Source organism: Thalassophryne amazonica, chromosome 10 (assembly GCF_902500255.1).
Source record: "Thalassophryne amazonica chromosome 10, fThaAma1.1, whole genome shotgun sequence".
Classification (NCBI taxonomy): Eukaryota; Metazoa; Chordata; class Actinopteri; order Batrachoidiformes; family Batrachoididae; genus Thalassophryne; species Thalassophryne amazonica.
The window spans coordinates 114,057,672-114,079,952 of record NC_047112.1 but is presented as its reverse complement, the minus strand read 5'-3'; the positions used below and the strand labels follow the sequence as shown (position 1 = coordinate 114,079,952).

Sequence of the window (22,281 nt, the reverse complement as noted above, 5' to 3'; positions counted from 1 at the left end):
TATCTGGATCAGTGGAAGGGGACATCTTGTGCGCCTTGCACTGGGCAAAATCCTCTATGACATCCACAGTGTCCAACTCCTTGGCTCTTGAGTTTTCTGTGGAGAGGATAGAAAAGCCACTCAGCCGCTTCTGCCCCTTAATCATTTTTAACTTGGAAAACAGTCTCTCAGCTGAAGCCACTGTCACCGGCAACACAGAAACAAGAGGAGCGACACGGCCCGAACTCATCGGGGGCTGCTGGCGCTGGCTGGTCGTGTAATTTAGTCAGCTTTGTTCTCGTCTCTTCTCTTTCTTTTCTGTCCTTTCTCTTATTAATGGTGGATTTATATTTTTAGGAAAACATTTTTCCGCAAGATCTTTGGTGTCACTCATTGTCATAAATCTAGCTATGTCATTGGTTGACATGGATGCAGCGTATAGTTTACCCAGCATTCATCACTGCGTAGCATCCTATGAAATACTTCAACAGACATATATTATTCTTTTAACTGAGTATTCTTTATTGTAAATTTAACCTATTATTCATTAAAAAACACACCATTTTGGAATATATTGCACTTAACTGTTTCACCAGTTGTGAAACCATGACAGAGGTTTGCTCCAAGGTTAAAAAGTAATGACTCAGCTGTATAATGTGCATGATGTGTTGTGTGTAGTGTGCACAGTGTGTGTAAAAGTGCGATTCACTGTTATAATGTAAGTTAGTTCACATGCCCCTGTATGTCCCGGGCCCCAGTGCGATGACACGTGCTGCACTGTCTGTTCCTACGCCTCTGGGTGGAGGTGCAGAGCTTTTTTCACCGTGTCTTATTTAGAGCTGTTGCTCCAGAGGACAACAACAGCACCACAAACAACAACAACAACATGACCATTAAAAATTCACATGGCAACATTTAACACTGAGCACTAAATATTCCTGATTTCTGATAATGTGGCGGAACTCTAATTAATGACGCCTGGTGGTGACCAGGGAGAGCAATGGTGCCACCTAGTGGTTTTTCTTCAGCGCACACCCTTTTTTTCCCAGTTGCTTTTTGCAATAAATAAATAAATAAGTACAATTGTTTTAACTTTTTTACAGTATAGTTTTGTTTACAGCTACTTGACTGAGTTTTACTTCAGTGATTTTAAGTACAACTTGATCGACAAGTAGTTTTACCAGCATCAATTTTATTGTATTTATTATTCTATATTGTTTTATTTGATTTTATCCTGTTTTTATTCCTTTTTTAAATTGCAACTGACTTTCTTTTAAAATTGTATGTTTTTTAACTGTTGTATGTTTTTGGAAATGATTAATTGTGTATTTGTGTGAGGACTCAGACTTCAGACAACTTTATTGATCCCAAAAAAGGGCAATTACGTTTACACTCCAATTACCTCAGACAAGATACAGCAATTAATCCACAATTATTACTTGTTTACCGTAATAATGGCACACATCAAAATTAAAGACAACACATATACATTTGACATTGTTTATGTGCCCTAAACTTGAAGTAGTCCGTCTTCCGAATTGAGGCAGGGTGAAGGCCGCAGCAGGAGGGGCCCGCGCCGCCCAGCCTGGGGGTTGAAGGCTGCAGCAATAAAAACCGCACTGCCTTCGAGGTGGCAAGGAGGAAGCCAGGGTGGGGGGAGTGGAGAGACACGGGGGGGGGGGGGGAGTAATAGGGATGGAGGGAGAGAGACATGCATCGTGTGCAGATGAGTTAAATTTCTGTCAATTTCTGTCTGTGTGTGTAAAGTCTGATGTTGCTAGGCAACAGCAGGCTTGGAGGGGGGGGGTAGATGAGAAGGGGGGGGGCGAATTCCTTGACCAAGGCTGTAGAACCTTCTGCTGGAAGAGCAGGGAATTTGGCCTTCAGGAGCCGATAAGGCTGCCATGTTGATGTTTGGCGGAGAGATACAGAATTCTATTTACTGCATCCCTGACCGTCGAGAGTCCAAATTTATGAAGAATATTCTGTGGTCCTCAGCAGTACAATCTTATGCAATACTGTGATTTTCTCTGAGATTGAATCCATTTTGCGTTGAGTTCAAGAGTTCACGCAGTCTGAGATTACACAGCATTGCCCAACTCATTAATTATGATGAGGGGACAAAATTCTGGAAGCAGCCGTCTTGCTAATATTCCTGTGGGTTAGGGCAGTGCACAAACCAATCAGCACCAAACCTCCCACCATAAAAGCAAATACGAATGAATCCTCAACGTCTTCCACAGAGAGTGGAGCCACATGTCACACTCCATTCTCTCAGGCATCGAGAGCAAAGCCTGCTGGGTAGGTTCCATCAGGGCACGCAGGGTCCCCAAACCCTGATCTCCTTGTTGAAAACAAATGGTGTCAATGGCGTTGACACCATTGTTGATGTTCATACTGACAGTTTGTGACATTGTGCACATAACTGTTCAATCGTGAATAAATATGTTCATTCAGTCAAGTTACAGTGCATTACTGCTCCTTCATATTTTTCACATCGGTTCAGCTTGGTTCAAAATTTACACTCGAGTGTATCCTTCCTCCAAATACCTCATGTCAAAGCACTTTGTAAATCTACTTTTGTCTACACAGTTATTAAAGCATCAAATCATTTACCATTAGCTGTCAGGTCTTATAACAATGCAGTCATTTTAAGTCTGCAGTCAACCATCACCTTTTTATTGAACTTAGACACCAGGAATCAAACACTTTGATGTATTTTTAGTTATTTAGTTATTTTAGTCTGGTTCTTTTCTTCACTCTAAAAAGTAATTCAGTATAATATCACAATAAGAAACAACCATACTGACAATAAAATCTCTGAAACACATTCAGTTGATTGTTTGAGTTTGATATAGTAAATGAAATGCCTAAAAAAATTATCAGTTAATTTTATCTTAACTTTATCATTTGAGTTTATTTTATTGAGATAAATTAGCATTTGCTAAAAAAATGTTTTTTTTAAATATACTTAATTTGTTTGGTAAATGTCATTCAGAATATTTGGAAATTTCTAATATATTTAATATTTTTATTTAGATTTACCAAGATCATCCAGTATCTTTAACCCCTTCTTAGCCTGTATATTGTATATCCCATCGATGGAAAATTTCACTTTTTATTTGTGAGATAATGACAAGCCAAAATGGTGGGGGGTTAAATGATTTCACAGCTTTTTCATTGACTCAGTATTTTTTATGGAAGCCCGTTTGCGCCACTTGAAAAAAAGTTTTTTTTTATTAATTGCAAGATAGTATCTCATAATTCTGACTTATTATCTCACAATTCTGAGTTACTATCTTGCAATTCTGAGTTACTATCTCACAATTCTGACTTATTATCTCACAATTCTGAGTTACTATCTCACAATTCTGAGTTACTATCTCACAATTCTGACTTATCTCGCAATTCTGAGTTACTATCTCGCAATTCTGAGTTACTATCTCACAATTCTGACTTATTATCTCACAATTCTGAGTTATTATCTCACAATTCTGAGTTACTATCTCGCAATTCTGACTTATCTCGCAATTCTGAGTTACTATCTCGCAATTCTGAGTTACTATCTCACAATTCTGACTTATTATCTCACAATTCTGAGTTATTATCTCACAATTCTGAGTTACTATCTCACAATTCTGAGTTACTATCTCACAATTCTGACTTATCTCGCAATTCTGAGTTACTATCTCGCAATTCTGAGTTACTATCTCACAATTCTGACTTATTATCTCACAATTCTGAGTTACTATCTCACAATTCTGAGTTACTATCTCACAATTCTGACTTATCTCGCAATTCTGAGTTACTATCTCGCAATTCTGAGTTACTATCTCACAATTCTGAGTTACTATCTCACAATTCTGACTTATTATCTCACAATTCTGAGTTACTATCTCGCAATTCTGAGTTACTATCTCACAATTCTGACTTATTATCTCGCAATTCTGAGTTACTATCTCGCAATTCTGAGTTACTATCTCACAATTCTGAGTTACTATCTCACAATTCTGACTTATTATCTTGCAATTCTGAGTTACTATCTCGCAATTCTGAGTTACTATCTCACAATTCTGACTTATCTCGCAATTCTGAGTTACTATCTCGCAATTCTGAGTTACTATCTCACAATTCTGAGTTACTATCTTGCAATTCTGAGTTACTATCTCACAATTCTGAGTTACTATCTCACAATTCTGACTTATTATCTCGCAATTCTGAGTTACTATCTCGCAATTCTGAGTTACTATCTCACAATTCTGACTTATTATCTCGCAATTCTGAGTTACTATCTCGCAATTCTGAGTTACTATCTCACAATTCTGACTTATCTCGCAATTCTGAGTTACTATCTCGCAATTCTGAGTTACTATCTCACAATTCTGACTTATCTCGCAATTCTGAGTTACTATCTCGCAATTCTGAGTTATTATCTCACAATTCTGACTTATTATCTCGCAATTCTGAGTTACTATCTCGCAATTCTGAGTTACTATCTCACAATTCTGACTTATTATCTCGCAATTCTGAGATACTTTATGTTACGAAATGCATTGCCCCCTACATGGTCATTCCATTCGATCATTGAAAGCTATTTTCAGTGTGGTTTCACAAACATTGAGATTCGGACGCTATTACATGAGGAGGATGACATTGAAATAAGCCTCCGAACTTTACAAAGAACTTTGGCAAGGAACCATCTGTGGCGCAGGCGAAATAAAACGGACGTTGTCGAAGTGGCGGAGTTCAACCATCAGCGGCTACAGATGTCGGGTCAACAACACGGCTACAGATGGATGCACCAGAAGTGCTGGATGGCTGGCATAACCACGGACAGAGAAACTATCCGTTTGTTGGCGTAGATTTACGAGCAAGGCATCGCTTGAGACGTGTTGTGCCGGATTCAGCACCCCTGCAGTGAAAAGCACCCCCTTTGCGGGAACGCGCATTTGAACCTCGTCGCCTTTAAACTCACATTTAACAGCACAGATACACAGTTTGCGCAACAAAAACGTACATAAATCAATATGATCCTTATTCTATGTCACGTTGTCTCCAGATATGTGGGAGTGAACAGAATATGTTCATATTTCCGAGCACTAATTGGCTGGTTTTGTTCAGTAGGAACGAAGCGTCTGATATTATCATGTTTATTTTATGACGTTTCATCACACTATGGTGTTTGTTTTAGTGTTTATTTGTTTAAATGATTTTAATTTTATTCATTAACGTTATAAATGAATATGCAGCTTGAATCACTGTGGAACGTTTGAGGACCCTGTTGAAATTAGCGTCCATTCCTATTATATGTATTATGTCTGTATATAATATATTAATTTATTCAGAGTATCCTCATCCTCATCAGAATTATTATTATTATTACGTATTATTATTATTATTATTATAAAAATGTACACAAAACAATGGTTATCATTCCATGTAATAGTAACTCAGAATTGTGAGATAATAAGTCAGAATTGTGAGATACTATCTCGCAATTAATTAAAAAACTTTTTTTCAAGTGGCGCAAACGGGCTTCCATAATTTTTAAGTGTAAAAATGTTTCACCAAAAAAAAAAAAAAAAAAAATGTGAGCAGCGCACAGTAACAGTTTTTAGAGTGTATATTGTAAGAAGTTTACAAAGTGAGCTTTGACTTTTGTATATATTGTCATCATGGAGTCACGTGGTTTTATTTGTAAACAGTCTACAGAGATAGACGGGATCTGTTGTTATTTACTTGTCTTTCCCGCACATGAGCACAGAGGCGGGAGGCAGAAAACTGCAATCTGCTGACGTCACGCCGGTTCTGGACCTTATATGTGTTTTTATGACGTCAGCGTGTGATGATCACCACGTGCACACAGTCAGAGTTTTCTGCCGACCGGTGTGGCCCCGCCCGACGCGTGACGTCATCCGTGATGTCATCGCGATTGGGTCTATGAAGTGATGACGTAGGAGCTTCGAAGCAGTTGGCAGCTTGACGTTAATCATCAACGTTCATTTCAGTGAAACAAAGCAGATTTTGCAGCACTTTCACGGCTGGACGCTGCAATTGCAATTAATTTTCATTTATATTTAACACAACAAAGTTGCCTCAAGACGCTTCACACAAATAAGATCAAACCTGAGCAACTTTACCAACTGTGAGTTTTAATCGACGTTTCGGCTCGTTAGCAGCTAAAATCAGGTAAAATCAGGATCTGAGACTCAAACTCTTTTAACAGGAAATTTACAAAAACTTTATATTAACACACTAAAATTACCAGAAAATGTGCATCAAGTAAGAAAATGGGGAATTTTTTCCAAGTACGAAATAAAATCATCTGTATTTATTTATTTGTTTATTTATTTGTTGTTTGTTTATTTGTTTGTCTGTTAGCAGAATTACGTCAAAACTACTAAAACACAGATACAAATTAGAGATACATTAAATTTTGGAGGTGATCTGATCCGGATCCAAAACTACTTCAAGGATTCTCACCAAATTTGCACCACAGATAGATATTAGTGAAGATTCCACTGAATTTTGATCTGAGTTTTGTTATTCTGGGCTTTAATTAAGTTTGTTAAATTGTACTGAAATTACATCTTTATTTTGTACATTATGACAACAATAGAGCCAGAGCTCTATAAATGTGCTATTATGACTTTTTAAACAATTATTATCACTGTTTTTTTGTTTTTTTTTTGGTTGTTTATTTTATGGTTTTATGTTTGATTTTATGATTATGATTATGTTGATCTTGTGATTAAATGTGGTACATGTTGTGATTTTAAGGGGTATATTAGGTTCCTATGATGTATGATTTTATGTCTAACGGACATTTTTTTCCTTCACTCATAAATTAGTCTTGAGTTTAGATTAAAGATATCTCTAATCATATTATAAATACTGCTATTAATGATCTGTTGACTTATAATGATATCATTGAAATAAAAAATAATCAAAATTCAAATGAAAAATATCTAATGTGTGGTTATAATTTTTTAAAAATGCTTCTTCAAAGTTAAATGTGTCCTGATTATGGATATATATTATTGTAAAATTTGAGTTTGGATCAGTCGATACTAAAGTATTTCATTTGTTAGTAATTCATTTTAATCTGTTAGTCTGTTCAGGGTTATTGATCATTCTGACATTTAAAAATACACCTGCCATAAATCTCTTACAGAGTGAATCTGTTTTTATGTGTTTTACATATTTTTATATGATTTTATAAGATTTTGTGATTAACCTGCATCGTGCCGTCATTTCAAGGCTTTTAAAACTTGTCTGTCTGAATGCATCAACACAGACTTTGTTTTTTGATATTTGTCCTCAGCATGATGTCTACATTCAAGATCCCCAAGAGGAAACGGCCTGCAGATGATGACGTCGCCTACGTGCACCGTTCACCGCTGTCCCTGTCCAGCTCTGCTGCAGACTTTCAGGTAGTATGACTCGTGTTGGCTTGAGAATGGATGATCTCTGACATCACTAACGCCATCATTCCAGCATTTCAACAGTGTTACCTCATTGTTTACTTTGTTGGTTTATGTGTCCCAATGTCTCCAAAATAATGAGTATAAACTGCTGGATTGGTCTTTATATTGGGGTCACTGCTCATCTAAGTGGCTTCTTTCTGTCTAAAGTCAACTGGTTTGTTTGTGAATCCAGGTTCTAATCCTTCAGAGTGAGAGTGACTACAGATAACAAACAGTACAAACTGAAACTGACCTTTGTCACCATTTTTGCTGTTTTCACCCCATAACTCCAGAACATTCAGTCATAGATAGTACAAACTACACCTTTATGGAATCATTACAATCAGACAAATAATGTGGTATCATTTTCAACATGACTGGAGCTTTTTTACATTTTGACCTCTGTGTAATTCTTCATTGACCCCTACCTGGCTACAGCTGCCACCCTGGGATGGTTATCATACATGTTTGTGAAAGTCATGATACACTGAGGCTGGATTCTGAGTGTCATTTCGTCACCTTACGTTGTACTGATCAGGTCAAAATTGATGACTGGCTCATAGACGATATCATGTGTTTCACAATATTTGTAAAAGTGTGTGGAAAAAATGTTTTGTTTGTTTTTTCCCCCCCTTTTCTCAGTTGTGTTGTCAAGTGGGGATAAAAGAGGAACAGCAACGTTTCCAGCCAGCAGAGTAAACAAGTCCCATCCGGAAACCTCGATGGTAGAAAAGATGAAGGTACAAACACACGAGTACTCAAAGCAAAGAAAGACAACTTACATCAGTCGTGTCACTTTAGAGTATTTTATTAAACTATCTGGTCTTTCTATCTCATTTTTTTCATTCATTTTTAGAAGATGCGCAAACACACAGAAACCAGCAGCAAATCAGAAAAGTCCACCGTCGACTCGATTGATCTGCAGCAGCTTCCCAGCAGGTTAAATGATCCAGAATCTTTTCCTGAGTTCATCAGATCCTCTGTTTCAACAATGAACATGTTCGTATCACAAAAATGCACATCAAGTTGTAAACTGATTGAGATTTATGTGTTGACCAGGTTGATCCAGTATCCAGCCAGGCCATGTAAGGGGAGTATCACTGTGACAAAAGACGATCTGGCGTGTCTGGATGACGGCGTGTACCTCAATGACGTCATCGTCGACTTCTACCTCAAGTCAGTCCATGAGACAAGAATACAAAAATAACAAGATCATTTTAAAAATTAGATGTGTTTCTACTCAGCCGCCATTAGGAGTCGGCAGAGAGGGATTGTCTTCAAACTCTGCCTTTTCCTACTGCAGGTACCTTCTGGAAGGAGTAGGTGGCGCTGTGGCTGAGAGGAGCCATGTGTTCAGCAGTTTTTTCTACAACCAGCTGAGCAGACGGCAAAACGCCAGCGAAGACGCCGCCAACTTTGTTTCGTAAGTAAACCATATAAACACACTGATGGTGTTTTCTTTTGATCAGAGACATGAGAATGTCATTGTCATTACACGAGTGCAACAACAACGAAAATATGTTTACACTCCAAATACCTCAGACAAAATACAGCAATTAATCCACAGTTATTACTGTTTAAACGTAATAATGGCACACATCAGTATTAAAGACAACACATATACATTTGACATTGTTTTTGTGCACTAAACTTGAAGCAGTCCGTCATATGAATTGAGGCAAAGTGGGTGAAGGCCGCAGCAGGAGGGGCCGCACCGCAGTGTAGTTATTTCTACAACGATGACAGAAATAGTTCTCATCAATGTGAGGTTTTAGGTTTCAAAAAAGTAAATCTTAATTCAGAAATAAGTGGAATCACTGATGGAGAGAATATTTCAAATAGCAGCAAGTTCGTATGCAATTATTATTCTCAATATTTCAATGTAACAGTTTAATTTGTTTGCATGTCTTAAAAATGTATAAATCTGGAATTTCTTCATAAGTTTTAACTATTTTTATTTCTGTCTTTTCATTTGCTATTTATACATTTCTTTTGAAATAAATTTCCTTTTCCTCGTCGATTTCTACAATTCGGTGAAATCGATGTGGATTTGTTCTCCGTTCATCATTTGAAACACCAGAATTAATTGGATAAAGACTTAAAACTTTACTGGAGGAAAGAATTATTTTCTCCTCTTCACTGCATTTTGTTTGTTTCTTTGTTTGTTTTACAGTGATCGCCACATGAGGCACCAGAGGGTGAAGAGGTGGACCCGTAATGTCGACATCTTCAAGAAAGACTTCCTGTTTGTGCCTGTCAATCAGTCGTAAGTGTGGCCGACGTCACTTTGTGGTTTATTTTGTTGTGTTTCCAGATATGCCATGAATTCTTTTTAAGACTTTTGACACAAAGACAGAAATCCACCTCAGAAAATGACTCGTAAAAATACTTTTATTAAAGCTGCGATGGGGTCAGCGGTACACCAGAGTAATAACCATCACTGGTGTGATAGCACACGTGATATGGATTGTGTACATTGTGATTAATCAGGAGGCAGATAGTGCAAACCAGTGATACTGTGACATAATACTGACACTGTACAAAAAATACAGTGATATTCATTTAATGTTTCATAACGCTCACCTCTAAGCTCATAAAAAATCATTTGTCTTTCCACTGACTCAGTTTGGAAAACAAAGTCTGTTTGGGATCAAACTTGGGCCAAATCAACATGTGGATCACACCAGATCCACAGTGGTGAACCTTAACAAATCACACACACACAAATAAACTCATTATATTTGACAGTAACTTCACATTCTAAATCCAAAATAAACCTTCACAACAACAAAAGACGACTCTTTAATGTGTTGAAAAGTATTTTATTACTTAGCAGCTTGTCAGTCGCTATATTTGGCCAAAACAAAAGGATTGTGGGTCACATGTGACCCACAGGCCAGAAATTGTGCATCTGTGGGTTAAAGGTTCATCGTCTCCAAGACACTAAAGAATTGGCACAAAACTATTTCAGAGGGTGATGCAGGAAAAGTCACACTGGCAGAATCCTGGAACTTAAAGTCAAAGTAAGTCCCTTCAGCTTCTCCCTCGTTTCTCTTAAAGTGGATCTTATGTGTTGATTTGGCACAAGTTTTACCCCGGATGACTGCACATTACATGGAGAATGGGCAGGGGTGAGGTTTGACCCGGAAATCTTTTGAAATAAGTGCACTTTTCCACCCTCTGGAGCTTAAAGCGGTTGTGCTGATTTCTTTCTGCAGCTCTCATTGGTTCTTGGTGGTGGTTTGCTTCCCGGGACTGGAGGAAGTTCAGTCTGAGGTCCGACACAGGCCAGCAGGTGAGTCTGAAATTGAAACACATTGTTTTTCTCAGCCCATGTAATGTTTTTTACATATCTGTCATGGTCCTTTGTGGACTCAGTGGGAACCCTGACTGCAGCACTTCAGAAGCTGAGTGAGGAAACGACGTCTGGGTTTCATCGTAAATGTTACTGTGACGGTAAAGTTGACTTTGTGCCTTTGACGCTGTTGTTTTCATGACTGATTTGCAGCTGGAGCAGAGCGAACAGGTGAAAAAGGAGCTGTCACTCCGACGTCCCAGCAGCCTCCGGTAAACAAACATTTAAACAAACAAACAAACACACACACACACCACCATCCGACAAACTGTTTCCACGCTCCGGACGTCACATTCAGTCAAGTTCATTGAAAAATCTCATTGTGTATTTTTTCTCCATCTGTTGTCAGATACTAAATATAAATAGATTTTTGCAGATTAAACTTCAAATGTCACTTCTGATAAAACATTCTTGCTGCACTCATGTGAAGGTTAAATAAATCAAACCTGTTAACTCCTCCGTCACTTAAACAGGGACTGAAATGAAACTGCTGCTCATATTCCAGCACTGAAAACTGATCCTGGGTTTTCCCAATCCATCATGGAAAAAAAAGCCAGAAACCCTGTCCAGAGAATTCTTTTGTTCAGTATCGTGATCACATGAAATATAACAGATACTGTGACTCAGTCCACCAGGTCTGAGCTGGTTTAATTTTATTTTTAAGTTTTTAAAAGTACTCCTACATTCTTTTGGCTTCTCCTTTCTTAGCAGCATCAGCAGATCTGATGTGGATCCACGTTGATTTTTTATTTTTATTTTTTTTACCTGAAACCCTTCCTGAAGCAACTCCACATTCCATGTGAAATGAGCACAGAAGGTTTTGGAATATTTGCAGTTTTGCCCATTTTTTTCTGTTTTTGAAAGCTGACCTTTTCCAGACAGAGAGGGAAAAGATTTTTAGCCTCAAGTGGACCATCCAGTTAGTTTTAATAATGATTAAAAAAAAAAAAAAAAACAAGCAACAGTGGCCTCTAGTGGCCACCATAACCCTGTGATTAGCAACAAGGTTTCATAAATCGTGTGGAAACAAAGGGTCTATCATCCATGTTGTTGCCTGAAAAAGCCCGAACATTCCCACTGTGTCAACATTCATATTTAAACAAATATATTAAAGAATAACCACATATCATGTTCAAAGATGACAAAATGACCCAAATTCAGACGTTCATTGGTCCTCACCTGGAAAACAATGGAGTAGTGTTTAATTTACAGCAATAATGTGTAAAATGTGGAACAAAACTTTACTGTGAATTTAACAGTACAAATTTGTTCAAATAATCATATACCATTGTAGAATTTACAAATGACTGTAGTTTAAACACAGAAAAACAGTTAATACCAAAAACTGTACAATACAGTTAGATTTTACAGATGAGAATTTTAAAATTCTGATAATTAAAGATTTGAAAAAAGGTGATGTGTCTGTTAAACTACATTTTGAGGAGAATTAAACATAACAGGTTTTTTGGCAGAGATTTTATCTTCTAAACAGACAATAAAATTACAACAGGTTTACACTGTAAAACTTACATAATTTATGTAGAACAATTTACATATTAACTGTAATTTTTACAGAATTCTCCTGGTAACCACAGCTGACAGAACTTTTCCATAAAAACAAGGGAATTGTTTGTTTTTTACAGTGCACAACCCAAAATTTCAGACCTGAATATGCAGTTTTTACAAAATCAATGACTGCATTAATCCTGTGCATACATATCTACATATCACAGGCAGAAATAATACCATCATTTGCTTTTCCTCGAGATACTCACACTTCACTTTAAAATGTACTGATAATACTGCATTATCTTGAAACACAAGCTAAATAAAATCATCCTCAGACAGGACATAAATTACAAACCCTGAAATATATGGAACCTTTCTGTATTATTTCAGTTGTTCTGAATAGTCGTGTTTGTCTTTGTTCGCTTGTCAGATCTAAGTCACTGCAGTTACTCAGAGGACAAATTCACACCTTCTGTCAAATCAGATTATTTTACAACTGAAATATGATTTTACTCAGAAATGTGCAGATTGAAACCATCGTAAATCTGCTTGGTTTTAATCTGCACATTTCTGAGTAAATCTGCTTGGTTTTAAATTCACATATTAATTAATGTGTCTTTCTTAAAGGCGTGCACTCAGAGAGGCTGTCAGAAAGACACCATGATGAAGAGGTGAGTTCTCTCAGACACCAGGGCCGCCCAAATCTACTCCTGGAGGCCACCTGCCCCGTCCCTGCCCCACTGACGGTTAATTAACTCTGACAGGTGTGCTCAGCCAATGAGGTGCCAGGAAACACCAGACTTAAACAGTCTGGTGTGAGTAGAACAGGTGGACATGAAACCATGAGGACAAACGCCCTCCAGGAACAGATTTGGGCGTCTCTAGTCTCCACGTTATTCCTCATCAGTCTTTAAACTGAGCTGTGTTGCTGCCCCCTGCAGGCCGTGCTTCCTCGTCATGGATTCGCTCAATCTGTCGAGCCACGAGGACGTCTGCAAACACCTTCGAGAGTGAGTCTCAGCTTTTCACCTGTTTATCAGAATAACCAGCATGTTAATGAAAGTCTACGATGTGAACGAGTGAATTGTTCCTGCAGCCCAAAATTTAAAAAGTTTTACAAGAGCCACAGCTGATTTCAAAACACAGTTAACTCAGACAATCAAAGGAGCAGACGGGTGGGTGTAAAAATGTAAACTGTCAAACTAAACGACTGTTTGAAAGAGTGACACAAAATGTAGAAGCTCGAAAACTATTTGCTGAAAAATAGGTGAAAATAAGAACAGCAACGTAATGAAAGTTTTCAGCAGAAAACACTTTATGTTAAACTGAGAGCAGGATGGATCCATTTAAAACTAGGAGTGGAAAAGTTACAGGACTGTGCCTGTAGGTGGCGCTGTTGTTGCATTAGCAGCTGATGGCTGTTGGAGCCTCATTTCCTGTAAAACAAAAAAATGTTGATCCCAATTTCAGTAAATCACTGAATTATCAATGATGATAAATTGTCCAAAACCTGTAGTTTATGAACATTCACAGTTATTCGACTGAGAATTCTTGACGTACTTCGTTTGAACCGAGCTGTTGTAAACACTGTTTTGGAGATAAATTAATGGACTCATCTGTAAATTAGTCATTACAGTGATAGATTCATCATTGTAAACTTGATTTATTTATTTAAATAGATTTATCAATAGAACAATACTCGTTAGTGCCCTGTGACACTTGGTGTCACATGACCAGTGGTGCAAAACATGATTGGCTGAATGTTGGTTGATTGAGACAGGGATCGATTGCTTCTCCCTGCTTTTCTGTTTTTTTGAGGTTGTTTTTTTTTTCACTTCGATATGTTGCTCGTTGAAATAATCACGTTGGAGGCAGAAACTTTCAGCCGCCTCATATAACACAGTTGGATAATATTTTGAAATAGTAATAACATGCTCATACTAACATCTAATCACTGCACACTTGATAAGATGCTGACAGCCGTGTTATCCTCACGTGACCTCAGCTCAAGTTTTTAAATCTTCTTTAAACATGTTCTCACATTTTGTGTGCTTCTTCATTCCATGTGTTAGTTACCTACAGGTGGAGTGGGAGGTCCGAAAGTGCACGCCCCGCCTCTTCACGCAAGCTGCAATGCCGAACATCGCCTGCAGGGTCCGCCAACAGGACAACGGCTACGACTGCGGGCTGTACCTGCTGCAGTATGTGGAGAGCTTCCTGCAGGTGGGCATCATTGTATTTCACACAAATGTGACACGACTGTGGTCAAAGTTTGCACTTAAACCGAGCGCTCTGATTGGTTCCTTAGAACCCCGTGGTGCACTTTGGCTCCCCCATTGACTTACAAGGCTGGTTTCTACGGAAACGAGTGCGGCAGAAGAGGCAGAAGATCAGGAGGCTGATTCTCCAGATGCATCGCGAGCAGAAGCAGAAGGAATCAGACACACAACCACCGTGAACGAGGAGAAACATTTTTTAGGATTATTTCTATTTTTAGAATGTATATTTCATTTGAAAAAATTATTTTTGTAATTTCATAAAAAAAAATTCTTACCCAAGAATATTTTTGTCTGTTTAGATGAGTTTTAAGACTGAAGCTGTGAGAAACATGAAGGAAAAATTAAGAAACTGATAAAAATGAAGACAAAATATTTTTTAAGAAACATCATTTGAGAATTACTTGTGTAAAACTAAGATTTTTTTTTAAGATTTGTAAGCACACACTGTTTTACACACACACACACGTCCACCGGTTATATATAACTTTTTAATAATGTATAAGCAAACAGTGCCCTCCTGTGGATGACTTTGTTATAGCAGAGAGGTTCTGCTGCTTCAGTTTCCGTCTTTAAGATAATTTATTAGGCATTACTGTTGAAAACTTTAATTATTAAATAACCTGTTAGCCACAGATGTACAAGCTAATAAAATGCTTTACCATTTAACTATCTGAAAACATACAAAAGTTGTATTTTTGAGAGGACGTGCACAATGTTTAAACTAAACCTCATTTTTAAAATGTTTAAAAATGAGGTGGGCTTCATAGATAATGGGCAAAGCTTCTGGGGAAAACCTGGTCTTGTTAGGAGAGACGGCATCCATCCCACTTTGGATGGAGCAGCTCTCATTTCTAGAAATCTGGCCAATTTTCTTAAATCCTCCAAACCGTGACTATCCAGGGTTGGGACCAGGAAGCAGAGTTGTAGTCTTACACACCTCTCTGCAGCTTCTCTCCCCCTGCCATCCCCTCATTACCCCATCCCCGTAGAGACGGTGCCTGCTCCCAGACCACCAACAACCAGTAAAAATCTATTTAAGCATAAAAATTCAAAAAGAAAAAATAATATAGCACCTTCAACTGCACCACAGACTAAAACAGTTAAATGTGGTCTATTAAACATTAGGTCTCTCTCTTCTAAGTCCCTGTTAGTAAATGATATAATAATTGATCAACATATTGATTTATTCTGCCTTACAGAAACCTGGTTACAGCAGGATGAATATGTTAGTTTAAATGAGTCAACACCCCCGAGTCACACTAACTGTCAGAATGCTCGTAGCACGGGCCGAGGCAGAGGATTAGCAGCAATCTTCCATTCCAGCTTATTAATTAATTAAAAACCTAGACAGAGCTTTAATTCATTTGAAAGCTTGACTCTTAGTTTTGTCCATCCAAATTGGAAGTCCCAAAAACCAGTTTTATTTGTTATTATCTATCGTCCACCTGGTCGTTACTGTGAGTTTCTCTGTGAATTTTCGGACTTTTTGTCTGACTTAGTGCTTAGCTCAGATAAGATAATTATAGTGGGCGATTTTAACATCCACACAGATGCTGAGAATGACAGCCTCAACACTGCATTTAATCTATTATTAGACTCTATTGGCTTTGCTCAAAATGTAAATGAGTCCACCCACCACTTTAATCATATCTTAGATCTTGTTCTGACTTATGGTATGGAAATTGAAGACTTAACAGTATTCCCTGAAAACTCCCTTCTGTCTGATCATTTCTTAATAACATTCACATTTACTCTGATGGACTACCCAGCAGTGGGGAATAAGTTTCATTACACTAGAAGTCTTTCAGAAAGCGCTGTAACTAGGTTTAAGGATATGATTCCTTCTTTATGTTCTCTAATGCCATATACCAACACAGTGCAGAGTAGCTACCTAAACTCTGTAAGTGAGATAGAGTATCTCGTCAATAGTTTTACATCCTCATTGAAGACAACTTTGGATGCTGTAGCTCCTCTGAAAAAGAGAGCTTTAAATCAGAAGTGCCTGACTCCGTGGTATAACTCACAAACTCGCAGCTTAAAGCAGATAACCCGTAAGTTGGAGAGGAAATGGTGTCTCACTAATTTAGAAGATCTTCACTTAGCCTGGAAAAAGAGTCTGTTGCTCTATAAAAAAGCCAGCTCTCCACAAGTTCTTTTATACTCACTCGACTGGTAAGCACTGAAAGCCGAGATAGACATGTCCCAACTTGTCCTCTAACACTCCGAAACGGAGGTGTTCCTTTGTCTCGCTTCATCAGCGAATCGGTCGTGACGTGCGAAGCCTCCGCGTGGCTTTCCATGACAAAATCTCTTGTTAAAAGTGAAATCTGCCGGAAAATGGCTGATGTCCCACTCTGGTGATAACCAGAGAAAGAGCGCACAACGGTCTCGTATCCACAGAGCCATCCGTTTAGAAATGATCCAGTGGTTTGTGCCGCATCGTCGCAGCTCGCAGCGCAGCGCACCGACCGTCCTTAAAGGGGTCCTTAAAGCTGTAGTTAAAGTCCTTATTCTCTGTGAAGCCCGTAAAATTTTCACTGAAAACCAGATACATTTTTCAAATGGTTTCCAGGTGCCAGTCTCTAACAGCTTCTGAAAAAATTCTGATGGAAAAAAAGTCCTTTTCATTCCGCCATTTCCAGACAATGAAAATCCGACGAGAGGGCGGGACCACTCCTTCCACAAGGCGTGCTCACAGGCGAATGACGTCACCGACAGGCGTGGAAAAACTCACGCATGCGCACGAGGGTTCAAGCATATCTGACGTAAAAACATATGAATGAAATCCATATAGTTTTTGAAAAAAATAAAAGGTACGATACTTTATGGACAGACCTCGTATATATATATATACACACATACACACACACGAGGTCTGTTAGAAAACTATCCAACCTTTTATTTTTTTTTTTAAACTATATGGATTTGAATCATGTGCGCTTGCATCAGCCAAACTTGAACCTCCGTGCGCATGCGTGAGTTTTTTCACACCTGTCGGTTGCGTCATTCACCTGTTGGCAGGCTTTGAGTGAGCACTGGTCCACCCCCCCGTGTCGGATTTTCATTGTCAGGGAAATGGCTGAGCGATTGGAGCAGAGCTGAATCAAATTTTTCCAGAAACTGCCAGGTGGAAACCTTTCGGAAGATTCAGACGGCTTTCGGTGAGGATACCCTGGGCGTCACACAGATTTAGGATCATTACAACCAGATTAAAGACGGCCCATAGCGCAGGGCGTGCCGCGCTCCGAGCGGCCATTGACAGGCTGAAACGACCAGATCATTTCCAAAGTGAACGCTGTGTTGATCAGGCACGTCGTCTGACTACCAGAGAAATTGTGGAAGAGGTGGACATCAGCACTTTTGCAGCACATTCCACTGTTACAGGAGATTTTGTAATGAAAGACATGCAGAGGAATTCACGCGTCGGGACGGAGCTGCTCATGGCGCACAACAAAAAGCACGTCTGTGTTGGAAGTTTCACAGGACAAGTTGTGACATGCCGAGCTGTTACATAATTTCTCGGCTACTCACTCAACTGAAAAGCCACCGAAAGACGTCTGAATCTTCCGAATGGTTTCCACCTGGCTGTCTCTCACAGTTTCTGGAAAAATTTGATTCAGCACTGCTCCAATCGCTCAGCCATTTTCCTGACAATGAAAATCCGACGAGGGGGCTGGACCAGTGCTCACTGAAAGCCTGCCCACAGGCGAATGACGTAACCGACAGGTGTGAAAAAACTCACGCATGCGCACGAAGGTTCAAGCTTGGCTGATACAAGCACACATGATTCAAGTCCATATGGTTTAAAAAAAAAATAAAAAGGTCGGATAGTTTTCTAACAGACCTCGTATATAAACTTACTAAAGGTATGCATCATGCAAATGTAAACAGACAGCAAACTGGAGTGAGGACAGAAATCAAAATAAGAATGAATACTGAAGCTGGTATCACTTGACAGTTCCAATCCACACAGAACTCCAAAAATACCCTCAATACCTTCGGTATTTTATGCCCAGCCCAGTCTCACGTTTTTTTGTTGTTTGCTTGTTTTTTTGTGGAAAAAAAATAGACTAATTTTGTGATGGGTTTTTTAAAACTCACTATTGCTAACCCTTCTCCTACCCCCACCCTAACCATAACCACCCCACACCCCCCCCCCCCCCCCCGCTTCACTTTTAATTTTGTTCAGCCATCACGGAATGAATTAGAATGAATTCATGCTGCCGTGATGAAAATGAGGCAGTTTCCATCACAATATCATGTACCAATAGATTAATGTATATTTTGTGCTGCTGAATCACGACTTGCCATGAAACTGGGTTGTTTGTGTCACACTATTAAATAAAAAAAAAATATCTGAAATGAATCACTTCCAATAACAATAACTGAATTCTTTGCACTGCTCATTCAAATTTTGGACCACTATTCTTAAGTTCGCTGCTCAAGGTCTCAGATTTGAAGAGTCCCTTCTCCTGTTTCTAGATCCCTCTACAGGTGTTAGAATGGATTTAGATGTCAGTATTGTACTACACAGACTCACAAAAATACTAAATTTTAAGTGCATCAATGTGTAATTTCTACCCGAGGCCAAAATACGGCCATCAGACACTGCGAAGACTTTGCATCCGTTCGTCCATCCGTCTGTGATCAGCACAACTCCAGTCCTATTACTGCCAGAGTCGACGAATTCACAGGGAACATTCTTTGGACACAAACCTTAGGGCCCCTTCACACATAGTACAAATAAGGACAACTCGGGGGGAATCACAACGGAACAGCTCTTATGAGCGAACCACGAAAACATGGAGCCGTCAGGCAGGCGTGAACGATGCCGCTGAGATGGTTTCATGCACATGGGAACACAGTGTGAGCAGCTTGCTGTGAAAAAAAAATAAAATTAAATACATGCCATCCATTCCAACCTGCAATTTCCAAAAGCTCTGATTGCCAGTCAGAAACTTTCCCACTGAGCTACCATCACTGTCCTGTAAAAGGTGTGGGAAAATGCCTGATATCAAGAAAGACATGGGCATATTTACAACCCCAATTCCAATGAAGTTGGGACAGGTGAAATGTGAAATGTAAATAAAAAAGAATACAGTGATTTGCAAATCCTCTTCAACCTATATTAATTTGAATACACCACAAAGACAAGATATTTCATGTTCAAACTGAAAGACTTTTTTTGTTTTTGTGCAAATATTTGCTCATTTTGTCATGACTGCGTGTGGCGTGCGTGGCACAGACAGTGGTAGGACACACTATGCACACTCACAAGTTGAGGCATGGAGGTAAAAATGAGCTTTATCAAAAAACAGGCAATGGTCAGGTACACAAAAGGCAGTCAGCGGGGCGGCGGTACAGACAAGCAAGAGGCAGACTCGTAGTTCAGTACACAAGCAGGAGTCAGGTTCACGGCGTGGCGGAGATTGAGGTAAACAAGCAAGGTCATAAAACGAGGCAAACAGACTGTGACAAAAAGGCGAGGATGTGACACACGATTGACAAAGTAGCAGGGAAGTGAGGGACTGTGAGAGCTTAAATAGAAGGGGAGTAATCAGGGCATGATGTAAAACAGGTGTGGGGAAGGTTCTGGTAGGGGAGTGGCCAGACAAGACAGGTGGGTGTGAAAGACAAAACAACTAAGTGCCAGTGACACATCCACAACCAACAGAGATAAAAAGAACTGAAAATCACAAACTGATGTGCTCCTGTGTCAGGACCCCAAAAATAAAAAGGCAGGGACTTAACTAAGACAGAACTCACCCTGTGGCTAAAGAATAAAGGGAAATACACATAAGTGCAAGGCAGAGTCCAAGTAAAGAAGAAAAAAAAACAAGGTCTAGACTAGAGCTGATACAGAATAAATTAAGAAAGTAAATGCCATGATTAGCTGACTAAGAAAAATAAAGGGCACAAGACTAAACCAATGACAAAATAATACCAATGAAGTACAACACAGCATAACTGATAATCAGAGAAAGCAATGAATAACTAAAGGAAGATAACAAGAAGAAAACACTGAAGATAAATACTAACCAAAACCAGTGACTAAAGTATAAAGCAATACATGTGATAAACAAATAACTAAACTGGGACTGAAGTAACTAAAGGGACCACGAGTAAAACAATACAAATGCATTACAATGAGCCATAAAGAAGAACAAACTACAGATCAGACAGGAACAAAGACAAAACTAAATACATGGTAACCCGGTGATACAAAGAAAATAAATGAAACAAAACTAATCATAAACAGAGCCTAACAAGATGAGAAGACACAAGACATGGAGATAAACAGAAACCACAGACAGAATAATCAAAACGAGCAGTGAGGCAAAATGATGAAAACATGACCAGGGTGCTGAATGGGCCGAATCCTGACACATTTTGAAATGGATGCCTGTAACACATTTCAAAAAAGCTGAGACAGGGGCAACAAAAGACTGGGAAAGTTGATGGATGCTCAAAGAACACCTGTTTGGAACTTTCCACAGGTGAACAGGTTAATTGGAAACAGTTGAGTGTCATGATTGAGTATAAAAGGAGCAACCCCAAAAGGCTCAGCCAAAAGCAAAGATGGGGTGAGGATCACCACTTTGTGAACAACTGCATGAAAAAAATAGTCCAACAGTTTAAGAACAATGTTTCTCAATGTTCAATTGCAAGGAATTTAGGGATTCCATCATCTACAGTCCATAATATAATCAGAAGATTCAGAGAATCTGGAGAACTTTCGACACGTAAGCGGCAAGGCCGAAAACCAACACTGAATGCCCGTGACCTTCAATCCCTCAGGCTGCACTGCATTAAAAACCAACATCATTGTGTAAAAGATCTTACCATGTGGGCTCAGGAACACTTCAGAAAACCATTGTCAGTTAACACAGTTTGTCACTATATCTACAAGTGCAAGTTAAAACTCTATCATGCAAAGTGAAAGCCAAACATCAACAACATCCAGGAACGCTGCCGCCTTCTCTGGGCCTGAGCTCATTTGAAATGGACAGACGCAAAGTGGAAAAGTGTGCTGTGGTCTGATGAGTCCACATTTCAAATTGTTTTTGGAAATCATGGACATCGTGTCCTCTGGACAAAAGAGGAAAAAGACCATCCAGATTGTTACCAGTGCAAAGTTCAAAAGCCAGCATCTGTGATGGTATGGGGGTGTGTTAGTGCCCATGGCATAGGCGACTTACACATCTGTGATGGTATGGGGGTGTGTTAGTGCCCATGGCATAGGCGACTTACACATCTGTGATGGTATGGGGGTGTGTTAGTGCCCATGGCATAGGCGACTTACACATCTGTGATGGTATGGGGGTGTGTTAGTGCCCATGGCATAGGCGACTTACACATCTGTGATGGTATGGGAGTGTGTTAGTGCCCATGGCATGAACAACTTACACATCTGTGATGGCACCATCAATGCTGAAACTTACATCCAGGTTTTGGAGCAACACATGCTGCCATCCAAGCAAGGTCTTTTTCAGGGACGTCCCTGCTTATTTCAGCAAGACAATGCCAAGCCACATTCTGCACGTGTTACAACAGCGTGGCTTCGTAGTAAAAGAGTGCGGGTACTAGACTGGCCTGGCTGCAGTCCAGACCTGTCATCCACTGAAATGTGTGGCGAATTATGAGGCGCAATTCCAACTTCACTGGAATTGGGGTGGTATGATTAGGCTATAAA

At 39.2% G+C, this 22,281-nt stretch overlaps 2 protein-coding genes across 2 annotated transcripts; both read left to right on the top strand.

Annotated features, from left to right (window-relative positions):
- Window positions 1-7,307: 7,307 nt before the first annotated feature.
- On the top strand, window positions 7,308-12,745 carry LOC117518190 (sentrin-specific protease 7-like). Its single transcript, XM_034179246.1, has 9 exons — window positions 7,308-7,412; window positions 8,302-8,384; window positions 8,505-8,621; window positions 8,749-8,868; window positions 9,619-9,711; window positions 10,664-10,740; window positions 10,824-10,901; window positions 10,954-11,012; window positions 12,740-12,745. Exons 1-9 carry the CDS (start codon window positions 7,308-7,310, stop codon window positions 12,743-12,745), a joined length of 738 nt encoding a protein of 245 aa, XP_034035137.1.
- A 224-nt stretch (window positions 12,746-12,969) lies between these two features.
- On the top strand, window positions 12,970-14,767 carry senp6b (SUMO specific peptidase 6b). Its single transcript, XM_034179245.1, has 4 exons — window positions 12,970-12,980; window positions 13,251-13,319; window positions 14,382-14,532; window positions 14,618-14,767. Exons 1-4 carry the CDS (start codon window positions 12,970-12,972, stop codon window positions 14,765-14,767), a joined length of 381 nt encoding a protein of 126 aa, XP_034035136.1.
- The last annotated feature ends 7,514 nt before the right edge of the window (window positions 14,768-22,281 follow it).

Excerpts from the sequence above, each read along its gene's own strand:
- LOC117518190 (XM_034179246.1), top strand. The coding sequence starts at position 7,308 with ATGTCTACATTCAAGATCCCCAAGAGGAAACGGCCTGCAGATGATGAC. Across the intron at positions 8,385-8,504 it reads CTGCAGCAGCTTCCCAGCAG|GTTGATCCAGTATCCAGCCA; the intron begins GTTAAATGATCC and ends TGTGTTGACCAG. Across the intron at positions 8,869-9,618 it reads GACGCCGCCAACTTTGTTTC|TGATCGCCACATGAGGCACC; the intron begins GTAAGTAAACCA and ends TTTGTTTTACAG.
- senp6b (XM_034179245.1), top strand. Across the intron at positions 13,320-14,381 it reads GTCTGCAAACACCTTCGAGA|TTACCTACAGGTGGAGTGGG; the intron begins GTGAGTCTCAGC and ends TCCATGTGTTAG. Across the intron at positions 14,533-14,617 it reads ATGTGGAGAGCTTCCTGCAG|AACCCCGTGGTGCACTTTGG; the intron begins GTGGGCATCATT and ends TTGGTTCCTTAG.